This window comes from Hyperolius riggenbachi, chromosome 6 (assembly GCF_040937935.1).
Source record: "Hyperolius riggenbachi isolate aHypRig1 chromosome 6, aHypRig1.pri, whole genome shotgun sequence".
NCBI classification, from domain to species: Eukaryota; Metazoa; Chordata; class Amphibia; order Anura; family Hyperoliidae; genus Hyperolius; species Hyperolius riggenbachi.
Genome location: NC_090651.1, coordinates 90,650,366 through 90,671,928, shown reverse-complemented (window position 1 = coordinate 90,671,928; position 21,563 = coordinate 90,650,366). Strand labels below are relative to the sequence as shown.

At 43.1% G+C, this 21,563-nt stretch overlaps 1 protein-coding gene across 5 annotated transcripts in view; it reads left to right on the top strand.

Moving 5' to 3' along the window:
• SEC16B (SEC16 homolog B, endoplasmic reticulum export factor) overlaps positions 1-21,563 on the top strand; it is a 391,505-nt gene that overhangs the window by 253,253 nt on the left and 116,689 nt on the right. For all 5 annotated transcript variants that reach the window (XM_068239647.1, XM_068239646.1, XM_068239648.1 and 2 more), the window contains exons 19-20: positions 6,610-6,715; positions 8,194-8,427. In XM_068239647.1, the coding sequence (XP_068095748.1) occupies positions 6,610-6,715; positions 8,194-8,427 (340 nt within the window). The remainder of the gene's footprint in view (positions 1-6,609; positions 6,716-8,193; positions 8,428-21,563) is intronic.

Below are 21,563 nucleotides of genomic sequence, written 5' to 3'. Positions count from 1 at the left end.
GTTGGGCCACCCTTAGCAGCAATAACTGCAATCAAGCGTTTGCGATAACTTGCAAGGAGTCTTTTACAGCGCTCTGGAGGAATTTTGGCCCACTCATCTTTGCAGAATTGTTGTAATTCAGCTTTAATTGAGGGTTTTCTAGCATTAACCACCTTTTTAAGGTCATGCCACAACATCTCAATAGGATTCAAGTCAGGACTTTGACTAGGCCACTCCAAAGTCTTCATTTTGTTTTTCTCAGCCATTCAGAGGTGGATTTGCTGGTGTGTTTTGGGTCATTGTCCTGCTGCAGCACCCAAAATCGCTTCAGCTTGAGTTGACGAACAGATGGCCGGACATTCTCCTTCAGGATTTTTTGGTAGTCAGTAGAATTCATGGTTCCATCTATCACAGCAAGCCTTCCAGGTCCTGAAGCAGCAAAACAACCCCAGACCATCACACTACCACCACCATATTTTACTGTTGGTATGATGTTCTTTTGCTGAAATGCTGTGTTACTTCTACGCCAGATGTAATGGGACACGCACCTTCCAAAGAGTTCAACTTTTGTCTTGTCGGTCCACAAGGTATTTTCCCAAAAGTCTTTGCAATAATTGAGATGTTTTTTAGCAAAATTGAGACGAGCCTTAATGTTCTTTTTGCTTAAAAGTGGTTTGCGCCTTGGATATCTGCCCTGCAGGCCGTTTTTGCCCAGTCTCTTTCTTATGGTGGAGTCGTGAACACTGACCTTAATTGAGGCAAGTGAGGCCTGCAGTTCTTTAGATGTTGTCCTGGGGTCTTTTGTGGCCTCTCGGATGAGTTTTCTCTGCGCTCTTGGGGTAATTTTGGTCGGCCGGCCACTCCTGGGAAGGTTCATCACTGTTACATGTTTTTGCCATTTGTGGATAATGGCTCTCACTGTGGTTCGCTGGAGTCCCAAAGCTTTAGAAATGGCTTTATAACCTTTACCAGAGTGATAGATCTCAATTACAGTACTTTTGTTCTCATTTGTTCCTGAATTTCTTTGGATCTTGGCATGATGTCTAGCTTTTGAGGTGCTTTTGGTCTACTTCTCTGTGTCAGATAGCTCCTATTTAAGTGATTTCTTGATTAAAACAGATGTGGCAGTAATCAGGCCTGGGGGTGACTACAGAAATTGAACTCAGGTGTGATAAACCACAGTTAAGTTATTTTTTAACAAGGGGGGCAATCACTTTTTCACACAGTGCCATGTAGATTTGGAGCTTTTTTTTCTCACTAAATAATAAAAAACATCATTTAAAACTGCATTTTGTGTTCAATTATGTTATCTTTGACTAATAGTTAACGGTTTTTGATGAGCAGAAACATTTAAGTGTGACAAACATGCAAAAGAATAAGAAATCAGGAAGGGGGCAAATAGTTTTTCACACCACTGTATATATATATATATATATATATATATATATATATATATATATGCTATGCATAGCTCCTCCGCTCATAATCAAAATTACCAGTACAACTTGCTGGCAGAGGCGGGGGGGGGGGGGGATGTCAACTTACCCATGTGGCCGCCTATAGCCGATAAGCTCTATGTTAACTCACGCTCCAAGTGACTCTCATGTTTCCTCCTTCAAACCCAAAAAGAGGAAGAATGGGAGTGACGTGAACGCGACATGGAGAACATCAGCTATAGGAGGCGACTTGGGTAAGTTAACCCCCTCTGCCACGGCCAGCAGGTTGTACTCATTGTTTCGACTACTATTTTCACATCTGGTGACTTGCTGGTGACTTTTAAGTCACCAGCAAGCAAGAAAACATTCAGAATAATGTTAATTAAATATGATATATTCAATTGACATTTTTTATCATAACAACCAACGATTTATACAGTACAGGAAAATCATACGATTAACAAGGTTGCCCAAATGTTCGCTTCCCACTGTATATGATATATATATATATATATATATATATATATATAGAGAGAGAGAGAGAGAGAGAGAGAGAGAGAGAGAGAGAGAGAGAGAGAGAGAGAGAGAGAGTATATGAAGCCTCTTCCATCCCTAGAGCCAGCTAACGTGGGGTTCTGCCACCTACGCAAACCATCCTACATGCTTCCTGACATGGAGGTGTCTGTAGAAGTGTCAATAGGGCCTGTTATTTAGAAAAATAGTTAAAAGTAATAAAAAAATAAAAAAAAGATATTTCTAAAAAAATATATTTTTTAAAAGATAAAAGTGTTAAAACTTCTTTTTTAAAGCCGCTCATGTACATGTAATAAAGGCGTGTACAATAAAGGATATTGCCATTAAAAGAATATTGGTTACAGATATTTTACCATAACCTAAACCTACTCACACACAGAACCTTCCATCTCTACCAATGCCTAACCCTTAATCCCTCCCCCGGTGGTGCCTAACCCTCAACCCCCCTGGTAGTGCCTAACCCTTAACCTCCCTCCTGGTGGTGCCTAACCCTTAACCATCGATGCCTGCTGCAAAGCCATAATTAGCAGCAATGAAATGACATTTAGGTGCCCGAGGCTACCAATCAAAATAGTGGACACCAGGTGTACCCGCAACGCAAATTGCCACAATTTAGCCGCAATTTGCATTGCAGATAGCCTGGCACCCGTTATTTCATCAGTGGCCTCGGGCACCCAAATGTCACTTCAATACCGCTTTTTGTGGCTTTTATCAATGCTAATCGCGGCCTCATGGACATTGCTGCAGCCCAGGGAGCCTAAATTTCCCATCTTTGCAACTAATCACGTCCCATCATTGCCGCTAATTGGATTTTTTTGTGGCCTTCGGCTCCCATCAGTGCTGCTAATTGTGGGTTCAGGTGCCCAAATGTCTCTTCACTGCTGCTATCCATGGCTTTTATCATTGTTGCCCATGGCAGCACCCTTTTTTTTACAGTGTCTCTGGCTCCCAATCTTCTTGTTTCACTCTTTGCTACCTATCTACTACTTCATGTAAAGACAGTAGAATAAAGTGTCAAATCATTCTTACTTAGAAAAGATCTGAGGAGCTGTGCGTTTTCTGATGTCTGACTAAATTCCCTTTACTTGCATACCGTTTCCTACATTCTGAACAGAAAAAAGGAAGCCCTCCAGTGTGAATTCTCTGGTGCTTAAGAAGGGTTATTTTAACGGTGAAACATTTCCCACACTCTGAACATAAAAATGGCCGCTCACCTGAATGTCTCTTCATATGTTTGTGCAGGACGCTGTTTAGAATGAAACACTTTCCACACAATTAGCAAGGGAAAGGACGCTCGCGTGTGTAACCTCTCTGATGTTTGCGAAGGTTCCCTTTATCAGTGAAGCCTTTCCCACACTCTGAACAGTAAAAAGGCTGCTCGCCTATGTGATTCTTCTGGTGTAACAGAAAGTGTCCCTTTTGAGAAGAGCATTTTTCACATTCTGGACAAGAGAATGGGTGCTCTCCTGTGTTAATACCTTGGTGGGTAAGAAGGGCTGCTTTCTAAATGAAGCCTTTACCACACTCTGGACATTTAATGGGACGCTCACCTGTGTGACTTCTCAACCAAGATTTTCCTTATCTTTTAAACGTTTTCCACACTCAAGGCATGTAAAACGCAGCTCACCTGTGTGACTTCTCTGGGGTTTGAGAAAAGTTACTAGCTGAATGAAGCATTTCCCACACTCTGAACAAGAAAAAGGGCGCTCACCTGTGTGGTTTCTCTGGTGCCAGGACTTCTAACAGCCATGCATGCAAAGTGATGGCTATTTGAAGAAACTAAGTGAAGAAGTTGATCCCTGTTCCTGCCTTTTTATTAAATGTGGAACTATCAAGTATTGAATTGTGTCATTTATTGTATTTTGCTATACAAGGTATATTAAATATTTTATTAAAGGGACTCCGAGCAGTGCAGAAACTATGGAAAGATGCATATCATTTTAAAGCTCTCTTTCTCCTCTTTCCAATGATATATAAACGGCCGCCCTATGCCTTTTAGTTTTCGCTATTTTCGCAATTGAAATTGCAGCGGACGCGATTTCAATCGCGAAAATAGAGAAAACTAAAAGGCATCGGACGACAATTTAGGTGTCGCCAGAAAGAGGAGAAAGAGAGCTTTAAAATGATATCAATCTTTCCATAGTTACATTGTATTACACAGGGCGACTTTTTTCCTAAAGTCAGCAGCTCCATTCTGCTGAATAGAGCTGCTGACACTGGGGAAAGTGTCGTCCTGTGTAATACAATGTAACTATGGAAAGATGGATATCATTTTAAAGCTCTCTTTCTCCTCTTTCTGGCGACACCTAAATCGTCGCCCTAAGCTTTTTAGTTTCCTCTATTTTTGCGATTGAAATCGCGGCCGCAGCAATTTCAATTGCAAAAATAGCGAAAACTAAAAAGCGTAGGGTGGCGGTTTATATATCATTGGAAAGAGGAGGAAGAGAACTTTAAAATTATATGCATCTTTCCATAGTTTCTGCACTGCTTGGAGTCCCTTTAAGCTGAGATTGTATGAATGACTATTAGAGGAGCAAAATTTCAAGATTTTCAATATATTGGTCCTATAAGTGGACTTTTTTTTTTTAGCTTTTATTGTAATAAATATCATGTATTATTTATTTGTGCTAGCATAGTGTCTGAATGGTGTGTGTTGTACTTTGGCGTGATAAAACATAATGACCCTGAGTCAATAAACGTTACTACTGAGACTTCCCTCCAGGGATGTTTCCTCAGCTAGTCTACAAAATGCCTTTTCAGCATTTAGCAAGTAAAAAAGTACTAAGAAGTAGGTAAGCAAAGTAATATATATCTTCACTTAATTGTTACAAATTCCTTGGAGAACATTCTTTTTTTGTTGTTGGGTATTTTATTTAGAAAGTGTAAATACATCTCATGCAAGAAAGACAAAAGAAAAGTATGTTAAATTAGGGTTAATGCATTACTGATTTTACCTATTAGGCCCCGTTCACACTGCACGCGTTTCCAGCCGCGTTTTGGAAACGCGTGCAGGTGGCCGACACGCACGACATCAGACATTGCATAGAGTGCAATGTCTGATGTTCACACTGCATGCGTTCCGGACCTGTGCGGTCCGGGAACGCATGCTGCACACATTTTTTGCAAAAACGCGTGGCTGTCCCATTCACTTTTCAGTGATGGGATCAGCCACGCAACGCATACAAACGCGGATGGCGTGCGTTCGTACGCGTTGCGTTTCGCGTGCGTGCCCGTCCGCGTTTGTAATGTGAACGAGGCCTTAAAGCAATCTGATACTCTTGGTTGTCTGCCGTGTTTATTTGCTTCCTTTTTCCCAGTGTTCTGTACATGTACATTGACACCACTTTGACTGCTGCCTGCTGCTTTGACAGCTTTCCCATGCTTCTCTGGCCCCTTACCACTCACTGGTGTACCACCACTGCCACTCACCACACACGCACGCACGCACACACACACACACACCTTAAAGGGTACCTAAAGTGAAAGAAATCTGCCAGTTCAACTTACCTAGGGCTTTTTCTTCTTCTGTCCTTCTGTGCTGCGCGGGTCACGTGGTCCGGCCGACGTCATCAGGACGGTACTGCGCAGGCGCAGAACTACTGTGCCTGCGCAGTACCGTCCTGATGACATCAGCTGGACCACGTGACCCGACCTGTCGAGGTCGGCTGCACCAGGGGAGAAGACCGGGAGCCTCTGGAGCTGCAACGAGGGCACAGGATGGCTGCCACGGGCTGGAGGAAGCCCCAGGTAAGTGGATCTTTGTTTTTGTTTTTACCTTGGACGTTTCCTTTAAGCTGATTTCACACTGTACACCAGCGTCAGCACCGCATCACCAAAAACAGGCCTTCAGGAAACACCACGTTAGTACATGGTGTTCCCTGTCTGGCCACCAGCCAAGCAGGAAGTGATGCACACTTGCGGTCACTTCCTACTTCAGAAATGTGGAAGCGCATTGTAAAAAGACGCTTCCACACGCGCGTACCGCAACGCCAGTTTTTTAAAAAAAACGTCGCTATAGACCAACATGACTTCCGGGCTGAAGCAGATCACCGCAAGTTGCCGCGGGTCCCACATGGTAACGTAGTTTTGCGCTAGCGTTAGATTAGGCACTTCCGGCGCAGCATACCACAATGTGGGAAGTATAAACTTCCCCATAGATCTACTTTAGGCTGCGGTAGCAGTGCAACAATTTTGACGCAATGCACCGCGCCAGTGTGAAAGGGTGCTTAAAGCTTAATTTTCTACAGTAACCCTAAACAGTCATACAGGTAGGCAGGGTTGTAGCTACAGACCCCAAGGCCCCCTAGCAAAACTTGATAGGGCCTTGACACGAGGCAGGGGCCACCACAGCCCCAGGCCCCTCTCTGACAGTAGTGTTTCTACCGCAGTCGTTACAGCATATAGGATACATTTACGTGTCTGAATACATAAATCTGCTCAATAAAGTATGTACCAAATCCACATGACAATCGTTAAAACTGTTTTTACAATAACAGTATCACTTTGGTTGAAAGAGAGATCCATTAACTCTTCAAATAAGACCTTATATCTAGTAATGAGACTGCTGCACTGTTTTGCCTTCCTGAATGTGTGTAATGAGATTACCTTATTTTTAGTTTTTACAGTAGGTTTTATGGTCTTGCTTTAATTTTATTTTTAGAGAAATAATGAAGAGAGCAGAAGCAGCCCTGTGATCTGTAATGAACAAGGAAATACAGTGGAAACAGCCAAACCGCTCCATACCCACCCCACAACCGAGGTATCAGGTAATGGAACTTCATTCACGCTGTATACAGATAGATAAGCATAATTACACTAGGGATGATTAATGATATGCGAATACTTCAGAGTTTATGCAAATTTATGTACATTTTTATGCAAATAAAAATACATTTTATGCAGCTTGAAATTAGACCAATCATTTTAAACCTGGGTGGAACTTAAGTTTATATAAATGTTATGCAAATATGCAGCTTGAAATTAGACCAATCATTTTAAACCTGGGTGGGACTTTATTGGTGAATTTTGAAGCTGCATGTATTTGCCTACAAATTTACATAAACTCATGAGTATTTGCATATCATTGATCATCCGTAAATGACACTAGTTGTTATACTTTACGTAACTAAAGCTTCGTACACATGCTAGATGAAACTGTGCCAAGATGGTCGATAACGACCACCTCTGCCAAGAATCTAGCTTGTGTACAGTGTCCCCCAATGCCTCAGCCAGCAATCAGCAAGGCAGACTGATTGGGCTGATCACCGTCCGAAAGGACGGCGCAGAGGGAGCGATCAGGCTGGAGGGGGCTTGAGGAAGCATCAGTTATGAATGATTTTTTTTTTTCTTATTACATCTCTGGTTTCCTTTAAAGGACAACTGTAGTGAGAAGTATATGGAGGCTGCCATATTTATTTTCTTTTATGCAATACCTGGTGCCTGGCAGCCCTGCTGATCTATTTGGTGGCAGTAGTGTCTGAATAACACCAGAAACAAGCATGCAGCTAATCTTGTCATCTGACAATGCCAGAAACACCTGATCTGCCGCATGCTTGTTCAGAGTCTATGGCTAAAAGCATTAGAGGCAGAGTATCAGCAGGACAGCCAGGCAATGGGTATTGCTTAAAAATAAATAAATATGTCAGCCTCCATATAACTCTCACTTCAGTTGTCCTTTAAGTTTGAACACTGTGCCATCTCTGTCCCCTGTACCTGTGCCTCCAGTGTCCCCCTTAGTAACACCTCTGCTCCCCCACTGTCCCCTGTACCCTCAGTGTCCCCATCTGTGTCTCCTCTTCCTCCGCTGTGTCCCTCTGTAGCACCGCTGTCCCCCTTTCTGCCTCCTCCTGTCCTAGTGGTGATCATAATAATGCAAACTTTCACAATTATGATTATACTTAATTTAGATTTTGAAATTGAATTGATTTCACATAATCCCCACACACTTCCAGACAGTCCCAGGGCTGGATCCCAGGTTTGCTTTAAAATGTGTATGCAGAACTCGGAACTCACAACATAGTATAGTGTACTGCAGCCAAATGCCATTTTGCCGAGTTTAAAAACCATTTTTTCTTTGATTTTTTTTTAATCAATTTTCTCAAAAATACAAGATCTTTTTGAATTGTTTTTCCTACTTTTTCCCATTTCCATGTTGTTTGTAAGTGAGACATTGTGAGTTGGGGACTACCTGTATTATTTTATATTATTATATTTTTGTATGAAATTGCATTGTTTCATGTTCCAGATGTACTAACGGTAACCAACAATTTACAAAACATTCAAGAGGGTCCCATGGTGCCAGTCAGTCAAAGTGTAGCAGAGGAGAGGGCCCATGTTGGCAGCTGGGTTCCCCAATACACAGATATGGAATCTACATATGCACAGAGTGGATATAATTATGAGTGGAGCCTACATCAGTCTGCGCCCAGCACTGAATTGTCATCCAATTACAATGCCTACCAACAACCCATGGAGCAAGGTATCAACATTTTAAGTGTATCAATGTTTTATAGTAGCTCTGTCTCTGAGCACAGGCGACCTGGGTTTAAATCCTGACTCTTCCTGCTCAGTAAGCCAGCACCTATTCAGAAGGAGTCCTTGGGCTAGACTCCCTAACAGTGCTACTGAGCACACTCTAGCGGCTGCAGCTCAAGCACTTTGAGTTTGCCAGGAGAAAAGCATACTATAACTGTTATTTGTTGTCTTGTCTTATGCTGTAATATGTAAAACACAGGTACAGTATCTCACAAAAGTGTGCACACCTCTCACATATTTTTGTAAATACTTGATTATATATTTTCATGGGACAACACTAAATAAATGTCACTTTGATGCAATGTAAAGTAGTCAGTGTACAGCTTCTATAACATGCTGCTGTTAATAAATGAAGGGAGGATGCTCAACACTAAAGATTCCCAATCTGTGTGCAAAAGGCGCAAGCAGCAAATGCAAATTCATGCAACTCACCACTCCCATGCCGTTAGTTCATGTGCTTCTCCGCGTATGTGCTTACAGTCAAGAAAGCCGTCCCAACTTCTGGAAAGACTTGTATCAAGAAACTGAAGGGATGACTGGGCACTATCCATAGGCAGGTTTATTGGACAATCAGCAGTATGCAAAACTCTTGATGCCTGTGCAGCGTCCAGTTATACAGTGGGGTTGGTGAGTCACTGGGTGGGTGCAAGTGAGTTCAGTACAGCACGGTTCCGTACTGGACTAACTTGCACCTGCCTTTGGATAGTGCCCAGTCATCCTTTTGCTTTCTTGACACAGCTATTAATGTCTAAACCACTGGCAACAAAAGTGAGTACACCTCTAAGTGAAAAATGTCCCTCATGTTAGTGTAACAAGGTCTCAGGTATGAATAGGTTTCTATTATCGCTCTCACACTCACTGGTCACTGGAAGTTCAACATGGCACCTCATGGCGGAGAAAGTATTTTTGCCTTACATAACGATGGCCTCCCTAGACTATAAGAAGATTGCAGACACCCTTAAACTGAGCTGCTGCATGATGACCAAGACCGTACAGCAGTTTAACAGTACAGTTTCCACTGAGAACAGGTCTCTATATGTTCAACAAGAGGTGTTTCAGTGCACATTCTCATGGTGATATCTAGAGGTTGTCTTTTGCAAATAAATGTATGAGTGCCGACAACATTGCTACAGAGGTTGAAGGGGTGGCGGGGTCAGCCTGTCAGTGCTCAGACCGTACACTGCACACTGCATCAAATTGGTCTGCATGGCTGTCATCCCACAAGGAAGCCTCTTCTGAAGTTGGATCACAAAACAGTTTGCTGAAGTCAAGCAGACTAAGCACATGGATGAGTGGAACCATGTCCTGTGGTCTGATGGGAACAAGATACAATTATTTGGTTCAGATGGTGTCAAGTGTGTGGTGGCAACCAGGTGAAGGGAAGGACAAAAAAAACAGTTTGTCTTGCCTACAGTCAAGCATGGTGGTCGGAGTGTCATAGTTTGGGGGCGGCATGAGTGCTGATGGCACTGGGGAGCTATAGTTCATTGAGGGAACAATGAATGCTATTATGTACTGTCAGATACCAAAGCAGAGCATGATCACCTTCCTTTGGAAACTGGGTGGCAGGGCGGTAGTCCAATATGATAACAAACCCCAACACACCTCCAAGACAACCACTGCGTTACCGTATAACCCAGGTATCCTTACATAAATAAATGGCCCCTGCATTACTCTGTGTTGTAGCAGTGCACTGTGTTGCACACAGAAATGCAAACAGGAGTGTGGTATCAGAACACACTGCTGCACATTACTTGTCGTACACTGATAAACATGGGTGTCCACACACAGGGGCAAAATGGTGCAGCCGTGTGTGTGTCCCCTCCCCGGCTTTCAGCCGCAACCCCCCCCCCCTTCCCAAACAAACCAGCGCAGACCCATCCCCACTCCCTATGTAACAGGCATTGTCAGACCTCCGATAAGTCGGCAACCAGTGAGAAGCGGGCGTGTGTGGACACTGCACTGATATTTGGAGGTGATGTCGCGTACATTTGAAAAGGGCATCTGGAAAAAAGGGTGCCTGAAAAAAGCCAGATTCGGCTACAAAGGGCGTCTGGTGTAGCCCATATGACAAATTCGGCTACAAAGGGCGCTCCTCTCGTGGTCCCCTCTGTTAAGCACTGGCACCTCTGTTTAAATCCCCTGCTGCTGGGGAGTCTTTGGGAACAGAGACCTTCCAAAGACAGGCGGCTCCATATAGGAGAGGGCGCTCACACGTGCCTAGTATGGAGTGGCCCGTCTTTGGGAGCACTCGGGCTCCCGAAGACTTCCATAGCCTCCCTTCGGCGGGAGACACAGCAGTATATTGACTAAATTGTTAGAATACTGCTACAGGGGAGTGAACGTTGGAATGTGGAGAGGAAAGGGAAGGCTCTATAGGACCCAGAGCCTTCTTTCTCCTTAGGTAAGTATCTGCTTGATTTTTTTTGTTACTAGTTCCCAATGACTTTAATATTGAATGGCAATCGCTAGCAAAATGTTGCAGGCAGTGGAATTGTAATTTGAACAACTCGCTATCGCGTCAGTGGGCTCAGCTCCACCCTCTTTTATTAGCACAGTGATTTTTGGAATCGTCTGTGATTCCAAATATAGGTACTGGGCTGGCCAGATCTAAATCCATTGGGGCATCCTCAAATGGAAGGTGGTGGAGCTCAATGCCTCTACCAGTTTCATCAGGGAGGAGTGGAATTGGATTCCAGTAAAATCTCAGTCCTTTAGGGTTGAAACACACTGCAGAGCGCTTTTCAATCCGTCCTTGCGTCGTTTGCATTTTTAAAAACACACTTCCATCGACTTGTTTTCAAATCATGGCAATATCACAGCGATCACGTTTTTTTTGAAAAATTCACCCTTCCTCTGGCCACACAACTCGATTAGCCTTATACAGTATATAGCATTGTATGTCCAATCCTACAAATAAAAGAACGTGACTGCACGATGAGCATCACAGATCCTTGCCAGCAGAAATCTTGTCTAGTAGCGACACCACACAATGCAGTGCAAAGCTATAGGACCTTCGAGCTCCGCCTGCTGTCATCTGTGGGAAGCGGATCAATGTGTGGTCGATAAAATGACTGAGCATGGATCAACATGTCATAAACTTTTTATCCTCTTTTTGTTTAGTTTTTATAGATCATAGTTAGATTTGATGCTTATATTGAATTTATTGTCTATTTTCATTAGGAGTGTGCTATAGGTTTTTTTTGGGCTACCTTAAAGAAAATCTTTAACCAAGAATTAAACTTCATCCCAATAAGTAGCTAATACCCCCTTTCCCATGAGAAATCTTTACTTTTTTTTCCAATAGATCATCAGGGGGGTCTGTATGGCTGATACTGCGGTAAAACCCCTCCCACAGTGTGATGTTATGACCATGGTTCTGACAGTTTGCCATCTGTGAACCTTGTTGCATTGTGGGAAATAAAGACTTTTTCCAACTGCCAAGCAAGCCGTATCTACCTCTGCACAGAGAACTCTCAGTAAACACATTCTGCAGAGATCACCTGGCAGAACTAAAGATGTCACCACCAGTGATACATTGTAAATCAGGGAGAGGAAAGATGTTATAATGGGCAAACACTGACTATATAATCTATAAATTAATGTTGTTAAAAAAAATTAGCAATCTTATTAATTATGTTATTTTCACTACAGGTCCACTTTAAGTTTCTACATAAGACACTTGTTCTGCAGAGCCAGCCCTACTCAGAAAAATAGTATTAGGCCCTGTTGGATTATTCAGCCAATTTATATCTCTCACACCTCTCATTAAAAGTGCTTGCTGAGCCAACTCTTCATGTCTATAGAGGCAGTGCTTGTGCTTGTGTGCATTTCACATGTGACTAATATCCATGGCTCTGCTAGGTTTAAAGTGTTTAAAGAGATAACAGGCCTGGCTTACTAATGCTGGTGCAACAAGCGACGAACAGCTATGCAGAAATAAATCCCAGCCAAATAATGTATTAATGGAAAAAGAGAGCAGTGACATACCGAGATTATATTAACTATTCCCCCGCCATCACTATATATATATATATATATATATATATATATATATATATATATATATATATATATATATATATTAAAAGTGTTGCCTCAAGATAAATCATCCAACTATGTAGGTTTGAGCAAGGAAGACAACTGCAGGTAGCATGATAGCGTAGCATGTGGGTTCTCCACCCTGAGCTATACCAACTCCCACAACTTTCAACATTAGAGTTGGGGAGTGAGGTTTATCTTGGCAGCAATCTTAATATCCCAACTCTTTGTAAAGTGCCTTCATCCCAAAGTTGAGGGACTAGGGATCTTCCTCACCTCCACATCCCCTAAAAGTAGGTGTGGGTATTTTGCAGGTGAAAAAGATAGTGATACTGGTTAAGGGCCTCTGACAACAGGAGACCAGGGTTGGAACCTCATCTCTTTCTGCTCAGTTTGCCTGCACCAATTCAGTGAGGAGACCTTGGGCAAGACTCCCTAACACTGCTACTGCCTTTAGGGTGCACCCTAGTGTCTGCAGCTCTGGCACTTTGAGTCTGACAGGAGAAAAACCCAACATAAATGTTCTGTGTCTTGTTTTTGATATACTTAACGTAAATCACACAATTGCCTAGAAGAGGACAGCTGTCAATTAAGCCAGCACCACTCCAATATTAAGTATATAATACATAATCAACTTTATTCACATCACAAAATGTCATAATTGAAAACAATAAAAAAATCTCAATGCCTCTCAGGTGACCATATTTCATATGTTTCAAAATGACATATTATTATTGCACTTGGAACACAACATTTTGATAGATGCTCACAGTGGCGTAGTGGATAGCACTCTCGCCTTTCTGCACTGGGTTCGAATCCCAGCCAGGGCACTATCTGCATAGAGTTTGTATGTTCTCCCCGTGTCTGTGTTGGTTTCCTCCGGACACTCTTGTTTCGTCACACATCCCAAAAACATACAGATAAATTAATCGGCTTCCCTCTAAATTGGTTCTAGACTATGATGGACATGAAAGGGATTAAATAGTGAGTCTCTCTGAGGGACAGTTAAGTGACAAGACTATACTCTGTACAGCGCTGTGGAAGATGTTGCACCTATATAAATACTTAAATAATAATTAATACTGTTGTGCGCTCAATTTAGAGCACACAATACAAATGAACTTGTGTTCATTATAGCAAAAAAAGGCAACGTGCCATTAATGTGCAGATAAGTACATAAATAAAATATCAAAATACAATGCAAAATAATTGTGCAAAAGCAAGTAGACAATCCGTAAAAACAAATTCTAAAGTAGTTCATGGCAATTATTAGTGTAATTAAACACTGTATTTTTCGGAATATAAGATGCACTTTCTCTTCCCCAAAACTGGGGGTGGGAAGGGAGGAGGAGTGGGTGTGTCATATATTCAGAAAATATAGCAAAAGGTAGTGCAGAGTGCGCAGGAAAGCACGTACTGCAGTCCTGCCATCGCGCTCCTCTCCCCCTCGTTCCGGTGCTGCTGATGTACACGCGTTCTCTTCTCCACCTGCAGCTGCAGATTCAGCCGTACACTGTGGCCTGCTATAACAGCTCTGGGTCCTCCCTACTACCTGGTGCTATACTACCTTATTAGTTGTTCTGTTACTGTAACCCCAGCGGCTCACAGATCCCGAGGTGATGCATGTGTGTCCATTGGTGTTACAGTAACAGAACCACTAATAAGGAAGTAAGGCACCAGGAAGTACGAATGACCCCAAGCTATATAGTGGCAGAATGGCAAAGTGTGCCAATATATCCACAGCTGCAGGAGGAGATGAGTAGTGAATATGGTTGTATTGAGTCCAGAGACGCAAGAGAATCTGTACTCTAAAATTCTTAGAATAAAAAGCATACCATTCTATTCCTTATGTTCTCTTGTGCCCCTCAGTGCTGTTTCTGCCACTCCCTGCTGCAATCCTGGTTTGCAATTAACAGTTTTAGGCAGTGTTTACAAACAAAAGACTGACTTCTAACCAGAGTGTCATAGGCTGAGAACTAGCTTACTGTGTGACTCATGCAGAGCTTGGAGGGGGTGTGTAAAGCTTCTGCCAATGACAAGCAGTGCTGCACATTCCACACATTCCAGCCTCAGCCCAACAGACACGACAGAGGAAAGGAGATAAGATTTATTACAGAGACAGTGCAAGTAGGAAAGGCTGCAGTAAGACAGACCACATTAGAACAGTAATAGGAACTTATAGGGCATAAGAAATAAGGCTCAAAATTTTGTTACAGAGTCTCTTTAAAAGACACCCGAGGCGAAAATAAACTAATGAAATGAACGATTTTATCAACCTTCCTTCTCCTAAAAATGACATTTTAAGATATTCCACAGTTTTATTTTATATTTAAATCTACTTTTTAAGCTTTAACTGTTTTATTGTTTTTGCTTAATGACACATTCATTGAAGTATGCCAGAGATAAAATGTATGTAAAATTGACCATTTTTATTTTTTTCCAGCTCTCAGAAGCCATTTTCTGCTAGGAAAGTGTTTTATAGTTAGAATTTCTTATCAGTGAGGGTCACACTGTAGTCTCTTCCTGTCTGAGTCAGGACTGAGTCAGCCACTTACATACCTGATATTTAACTCTTTTAGGTAGATAAAGGAAAAAAGAGCACAGCATAGTTATTTGTGTGCTAGGAACTGTACATATCCATGTCTTTCTCATCATGTCACATGTCACCTCGGGTATCCTTTAAGTGGTTAATGAAACAAATCCAACAAACCTATTTTTAAATATCCTGTATTGAACCTCAGTTCCACAATCCATGTCTATTTTCCAGAACATCATCTTCTTTCCTTCATCTATTTTCTACATTTCTTTTAGTCTTTATTAATTGAATAATCAGTGATCTGCTGTCCATAATTGTCACATGCCTTCTGCGAGTGACCATTTATTTTTTAGTTGGTACCGTATATTCTGGCGTATAAGACGACTGGGCGTACAAGACGACCCCCCAACTTTTCCAGTTAAAATATAGAGTTTGGGATATACTCGCCGTATAAGACTACCCCTCTTCCAACGCACACCACATTAAAATAAAAATAAAAAAATCATATACTGGTGCTGTGTATGAACAGATACTGGTGCTGTACTGTATTTGTTACCAGCCAGTATATAACAGTATATAGTCAATTGACTTGTTGCATTGGTCAACTCTCCTTAAGTAGACTGGTCAGCTCTCATTGTCTACCTGTTTATCAGAGTGGTATGGAAGAATAGATTGCGCTCCATCAGCAGGGAGATCTGAGAGGTGGTAACAGGATAGGGCGTATCACCCGGCATCAATGACACCCGGCGTATAAGACGACCTCCAACTTTTCAGAAGATTTTCAAGGGTCTTATATGCAGGAATATACAGTTTATATCTGAATTTCTTGCAATTGATTCCTATTGGTTAGTGGGAGTCTTTGGTGCCACGTCCGTTCTCCGAGCTGAACTTGGCCAAATGATCGCAATGTGTAAACTTTTTGCAAAGTCTAGGTATCCATGTCCATGATGTCAAGGTATTAAAAATTCCCTCAGCTGGAGCAGGCATTTGGTTGGTTTATATGAATGAGTTTCTGTGCAGTCTTTTAATAATAATCATAACATGTCTATAGCACCTTCTGTCAGACCCCAAGTGCTTGAGAGATGCATTCAATAAGGGTGCACTCAAAAGTCCACCCTGGACTTCTTAGTGAATAGATGCTGGTCATAGCCTGGTTTCGAACTCTGGTCATGTCAAAGGTGGTGCCCTTAAAGAGACTCTAAAGTCTCCAAAAAAGAGGTTTTTACTTTAAAAACCTTTTAACATACTGTATTTTTCAGACTATAACACGCTCCGGACTATAAGACGCACCTAGGTTTAGAGGGAAAAAATCAGGGGGAAAAAAACGAAACCTGGTGCATCCATGATGCAGGAGCATCCTGTAGAGCTTCAGACACTAATGTCAGCAGCAGGTAACAATATAAACAATATAAATAGAGTAGTATATATATATATATTATATATATATATATATATATACACACATACAGGGAGTGCAGAATTATTAGGCAAGTTGTATTTTTGAGGAATCATTTTATTATTGAAAAACAACCATGTTCTCAATGAACCCACAAAACTCATTAATATCAAAGCTGAATATTTTTGATAGTAGTTTTTAGTTTGTTTTTAGTTTTAGCTATTTTAGAGGGATATCTGTGTGTGCAGGTGACTATTTCTGTGCATAATTATTAGGCAACTTAACAAAAAACAAATATATACCCATTTCAATTATTTATTTTTACCAGTGAAACCAATATAACATCTCAACATTCACAAATATACATTTCTGACATTCAAAAACAAAACAAAAACAAATCAGTGACCAATATAGCCACCTTTCTTTGCAAGGACACTCAAAAGCCTGCCATCCATGGATTCTGTCAGTGTTTTGATCTGTTCACCATCAACATTGCGTGCAGCAGCAACCACAGCCTCCCAGACACTGTTCAGAAAGGTGTACTGTTATCCCTCCTTGTAAATCTCACATTTTATGATGGACCACAGGTTCTCAATGGGGTTCAGATCAGGTGAACAAGGAGGCAATGCCATTAGTTTTTCTTCTTTTATACCCTTTCTTGCCAGCCATGCTGTGGAGTACTTGGACGCGTGTGATGGAGCATTGTCCTGCATGAAAATCATGTTTTTCTTGAAGGATGCAGACTTCTTCCTGTACCACTGCTTGAAGAAGGTGTCTTCCAGAAACTTGCAGTAGGACTGGGAGTTGAGCTTGACTCCATCCTCACCTCGAAAAGGCCGCACAAGCTCATCTTTGATGATACCAGCCCAAACCAGTACTCCACCTCCACCTTGCTGGTACCTGAGTCAGACTGGAGCTCTCTGCCCTTTACCAATCCAGCCATGGGCCCATCCATCTGGCCCATCAAGACTCACTCTCATTTCATCAGTCCATAAAACCTTAGAAAAATCAGTCTTGAGATATTTCTTGGCCCAGTCTTGATGTTTCAGCTTGTGTGTCTTGTTCAGTGGTGGTCGTCTTTCAGCCTTTCTTACCTTGGCCATGTCTCTGAGTATTGCACACCTTGTGCTTTTGGGCACTCCAGTGATGTTGCAGCTCTGAAATATGGCCAAACTGGTGGCAAGTGGCATCTTGGCAGCTGCACACTTGACTTTTCTCAGTTCATGGGCAGTTATTTTGCGCCTTGGTTTTTCCACACGCTTCTTGCGACCCTGTTGAATATTTTGAATGAAGCGCTTGATTGTTCGATGATCACGCTTCAGAAGCTTTGCAATTTTAAGAGTGCTGCATCCCTCTGCAAGATATCTTACTGTTTTTGACTTTTCTGAGCTTGTCAAGTCCTTCTTTTGACCCATTTTGCCAAAGGAAAGAAAGTTGCCTAATTATGCACACCTGATATAGGGTGTTGATGTCATTAGACCACACCCCTTCTCATTACAGAGATGCACATCACCTAATATGCTTAATTGGTAGTAGGCTTTCGAGCCTATACAGCTTGGAGTAAGACAACGTGCATATAAAGAGGATAATGTGGTCAAAATACTCATTTGCCTAATAATTCTGCACTCCCTGTATATATATATATATATATATATATATATATATATATATATATATATATATATATATATATATATATATATATATATATATATGTAGTCCAGGGGGAGTCAGCAGCTAGCACTAGCCAGGTGGATGGGTGTGCACGCAATTGGGGCGGCCAAAACCCCAAGTACAACAAAACAAACGTGGAATTGCAGCACACAGCTCTTTTATTAGAGCAAAGTTATATATCCAGCAAACAGTTTCGGTCGTCCCCGACCTTTGTCAATGCCGATGCACAAATGAATCACAAATCAATATATACCCGCCCAGACAGGAAGCAGGAAACAGCATCATGAGCACATGATCAATGTAAACAAAAGAGTATATAGGAAGTGTTTAAACAGCACACTTATCTCCCTCTATGATTGTCCATAGTCCACAAGCTTATGTCTGTATTTCAACCAATCCGGTATATTAAGTAGCATTCTGTCAACCTCATCAGTAGTAAGTTCAACTGTAGACAGGTTCATGATGGAATCTACCGCCGCTGGCTGCGGGTAACTCGGCGTTCCGGCGGCTCTGTCAGAGGGGCCGAGGTGGAAGCGGGTTCTGCGGTGCTTCCGCCCGGCGCGGCGGTATCTCTTAGCTTTCTCCTGCGTCGTGGTTGGCGTGTTCCACGGCCTAAAAAACGGCCAGAAGCGGGCGAGGAGGACCCGGAAGTGGGTATAGAAGATGAAGAAGGTGCGCGCACAGTGCGCGGTGTACGCCACGGGCGTCCCCCGGGTGCAGTCCAATAGTAAACTTGGTTCCTACGGTAATCCTCCTCGTCACGTTCGAACTTGCTACGTTTGCGTTCCTGTATAGCAAGTCGCAGCTCCTTCAAAGTTTTTTCAACACGCTCCTTGGTACTTGTGAACTCTTCCGGAGTAAGTGAATTGCGTAGCTCCTTTTCTGCTTCGTCAGCACGGCTTTTCAAAGTAGGCAATTCCTTTTGTATATGAGCAATAGTGAGAGTAATGATGTCAAAAGAACATTTGTTCAGGATCTGGCCGAAAAGGATTTTAAATTCCTCGGAATCCGCAAAGAGGGTTGGGGTCAATCGCACCCTAAGTCCTCTGGGGATATGTTTGACACGGTGATACTCTGCCAAGGTAAGACAGTGCAGCTCCAGGGCCAGTTCGCGTTTCAGCAGTTTCTCCCAGGTCCTAGTGTTGACAGTGGGGGACCTCTGTGTCAAAAAGTCACGGGAGCCAGAGACTTCAGTGTGTATTTTGGAGGTTTCCTCCTCCGTATAGGAAAACACACCAGTGGTTGGAGCAGTAAAAGCGGGCTCCATGTGATCCGGCGTGCAGCAAGCTGACCCAAGGCAATCAAATATGTAGTCCAGGGGGAGTCAGCAGCTAGCACTAGCCAGGTGGATGGGTGTGCACGCAATTGGGGCGGCCAAAACCCCAAGTACAACAAAACAAACGTGGAATTGCAGCACACAGCTCTTTTATTAGAGCAAAGTTATATATCCAGCAAACAGTTTCGGTCGTCCCCGACCTTTGTCAATGCCGATGCACAAATGAATCACAAATCAATATATACCCGCCCAGACAGGAAGCAGGAAACAGCATCATGAGCACATGATCAATGTAAACAAAAGAGTATATAGGAAGTGTTTAAACAGCACACTTATCTCCCTCTATGATTGTCCATAGTCCACAAGCTTATGTCTGTATTTCAACCAATCCGGTATATTAAGTAGCATTCTGTCAACCTCATCAGTAGTAAGTTCAACTGTAGACAGGTTCATGATGGAATCTACCGCCGCTGGCTGCGGGTAACTCGGCGTTCCGGCGGCTCTGTCAGAGGGGCCGAGGTGGAAGCGGGTTCTGCGGTGCTTCCGCCCGGCGCGGCGGTATCTCTTAGCTTTCTCCTGCGTCGTGGTTGGCGTGTTCCACGGCCTAAAAAACGGCCAGAAGCGGGCGAGGAGGACCCGGAAGTGGGTATAGAAGATGAAGAAGGTGCGCGCGCAGTGCGCGGTGTACGCCACGGGCGTCCCCCGGGTGCAGTCCAATAGTAAACTTGGTTCCTACGGTAATCCTCCTCGTCACGTTCGAACTTGCTACGTTTGCGTTCCTGTATAGCAAGTCGCAGCTCCTTCAAAGTTTTTTCAACACGCTCCTTGGTACTTGTGAACTCTTCCGGAGTAAGTGAATTGCGTAGCTCCTTTTCTGCTTCGTCAGCACGGCTTTTCAAAGTAGGCAATTCCTTTTGTATATGAGCAATAGTGAGAGTAATGATGTCAAAAGAACATTTGTTCAGGATCTGGCCGAAAAGGATTTTAAATTACTCGGAATCCGCAAAGAGGGTTGGGGTCAATCGCACCCTAAGTCCTCTGGGGATATGTTTGACACGGTGATACTCTGCCAAGGTAAGACAGTGCAGCTCCAGGGCCAGTTCGCGTTTCAGCAGTTTCTCCCAGGTCCTAGTGTTGACAGTGGGGGACCTCTGTGTCAAAAAGTCACGGGAGCCAGAGACTTCAGTGTGTATTTTGGAGGTTTCCTCCTCCGTATAGGAAAACACACCAGTGGTTGGAGCAGTAAAAGCGGGCTCCATGTGATCCGGCGTGCAGCAAGCTGACCCAAGGCAATCAAATATGTAGTCCAGGGGGAGTCAGCAGCTAGCACTAGCCAGGTGGATGGGTGTGCACGCAATTGGGGCGGCCAAAACCCCAAGTACAACAAAACAAACGTGGAATTGCAGCACACAGCTCTTTTATTAGAGCAAAGTTATATATCCAGCAAACAGTTTCGGTCGTCCCCGACCTTTGTCAATGCCGATGCACAAATGAATCACAAATCAATATATACCCGCCCAGACAGGAAGCAGGAAACAGCATCATGAGCACATGATCAATGTAAACAAAAGAGTATATAGGAAGTGTTTAAACAGCACACTTATCTCCCTCTATGATTGTCCATAGTCCACAAGCTTATGTCTGTATTTCAACCAATCCGGTATATTAAGTAGCATTCTGTCAACCTCATCAGTAGTAAGTTCAACTGTAGACAGGTTCATGATGGAATCTACCGCCGCTGGCTGCGGGTAACTCGGCGTTCCGGCGGCTCTGTCAGAGGGGCCGAGGTGGAAGCGGGTTCTGCGGTGCTTCCGCCCGGCGCGGCGGTATCTCTTAGCTTTCTCCTGCGTCGTGGTTGGCGTGTTCCACGGCCTAAAAAACGGCCAGAAGCGGACGAGGAGGACCCGGAAGTGGGTATAGAAGATGAAGAAGGTGCGCGCGCAGTGCGCGGTGTACGCCACGGGCGTCCCCCGGGTGCAGTCCAATAGTAAACTTGGTTCCTACGGTAATCCTCCTCGTCACGTTCGAACTTGCTACGTTTGCGTTCCTGTATAGCAAGTCGCAGCTCCTTCAAAGTTTTTTCAACACGCTCCTTGGTACTTGTGAACTCTTCCGGAGTAAGTGAATTGCGTAGCTCCTTTTCTGCTTCGTCAGCAC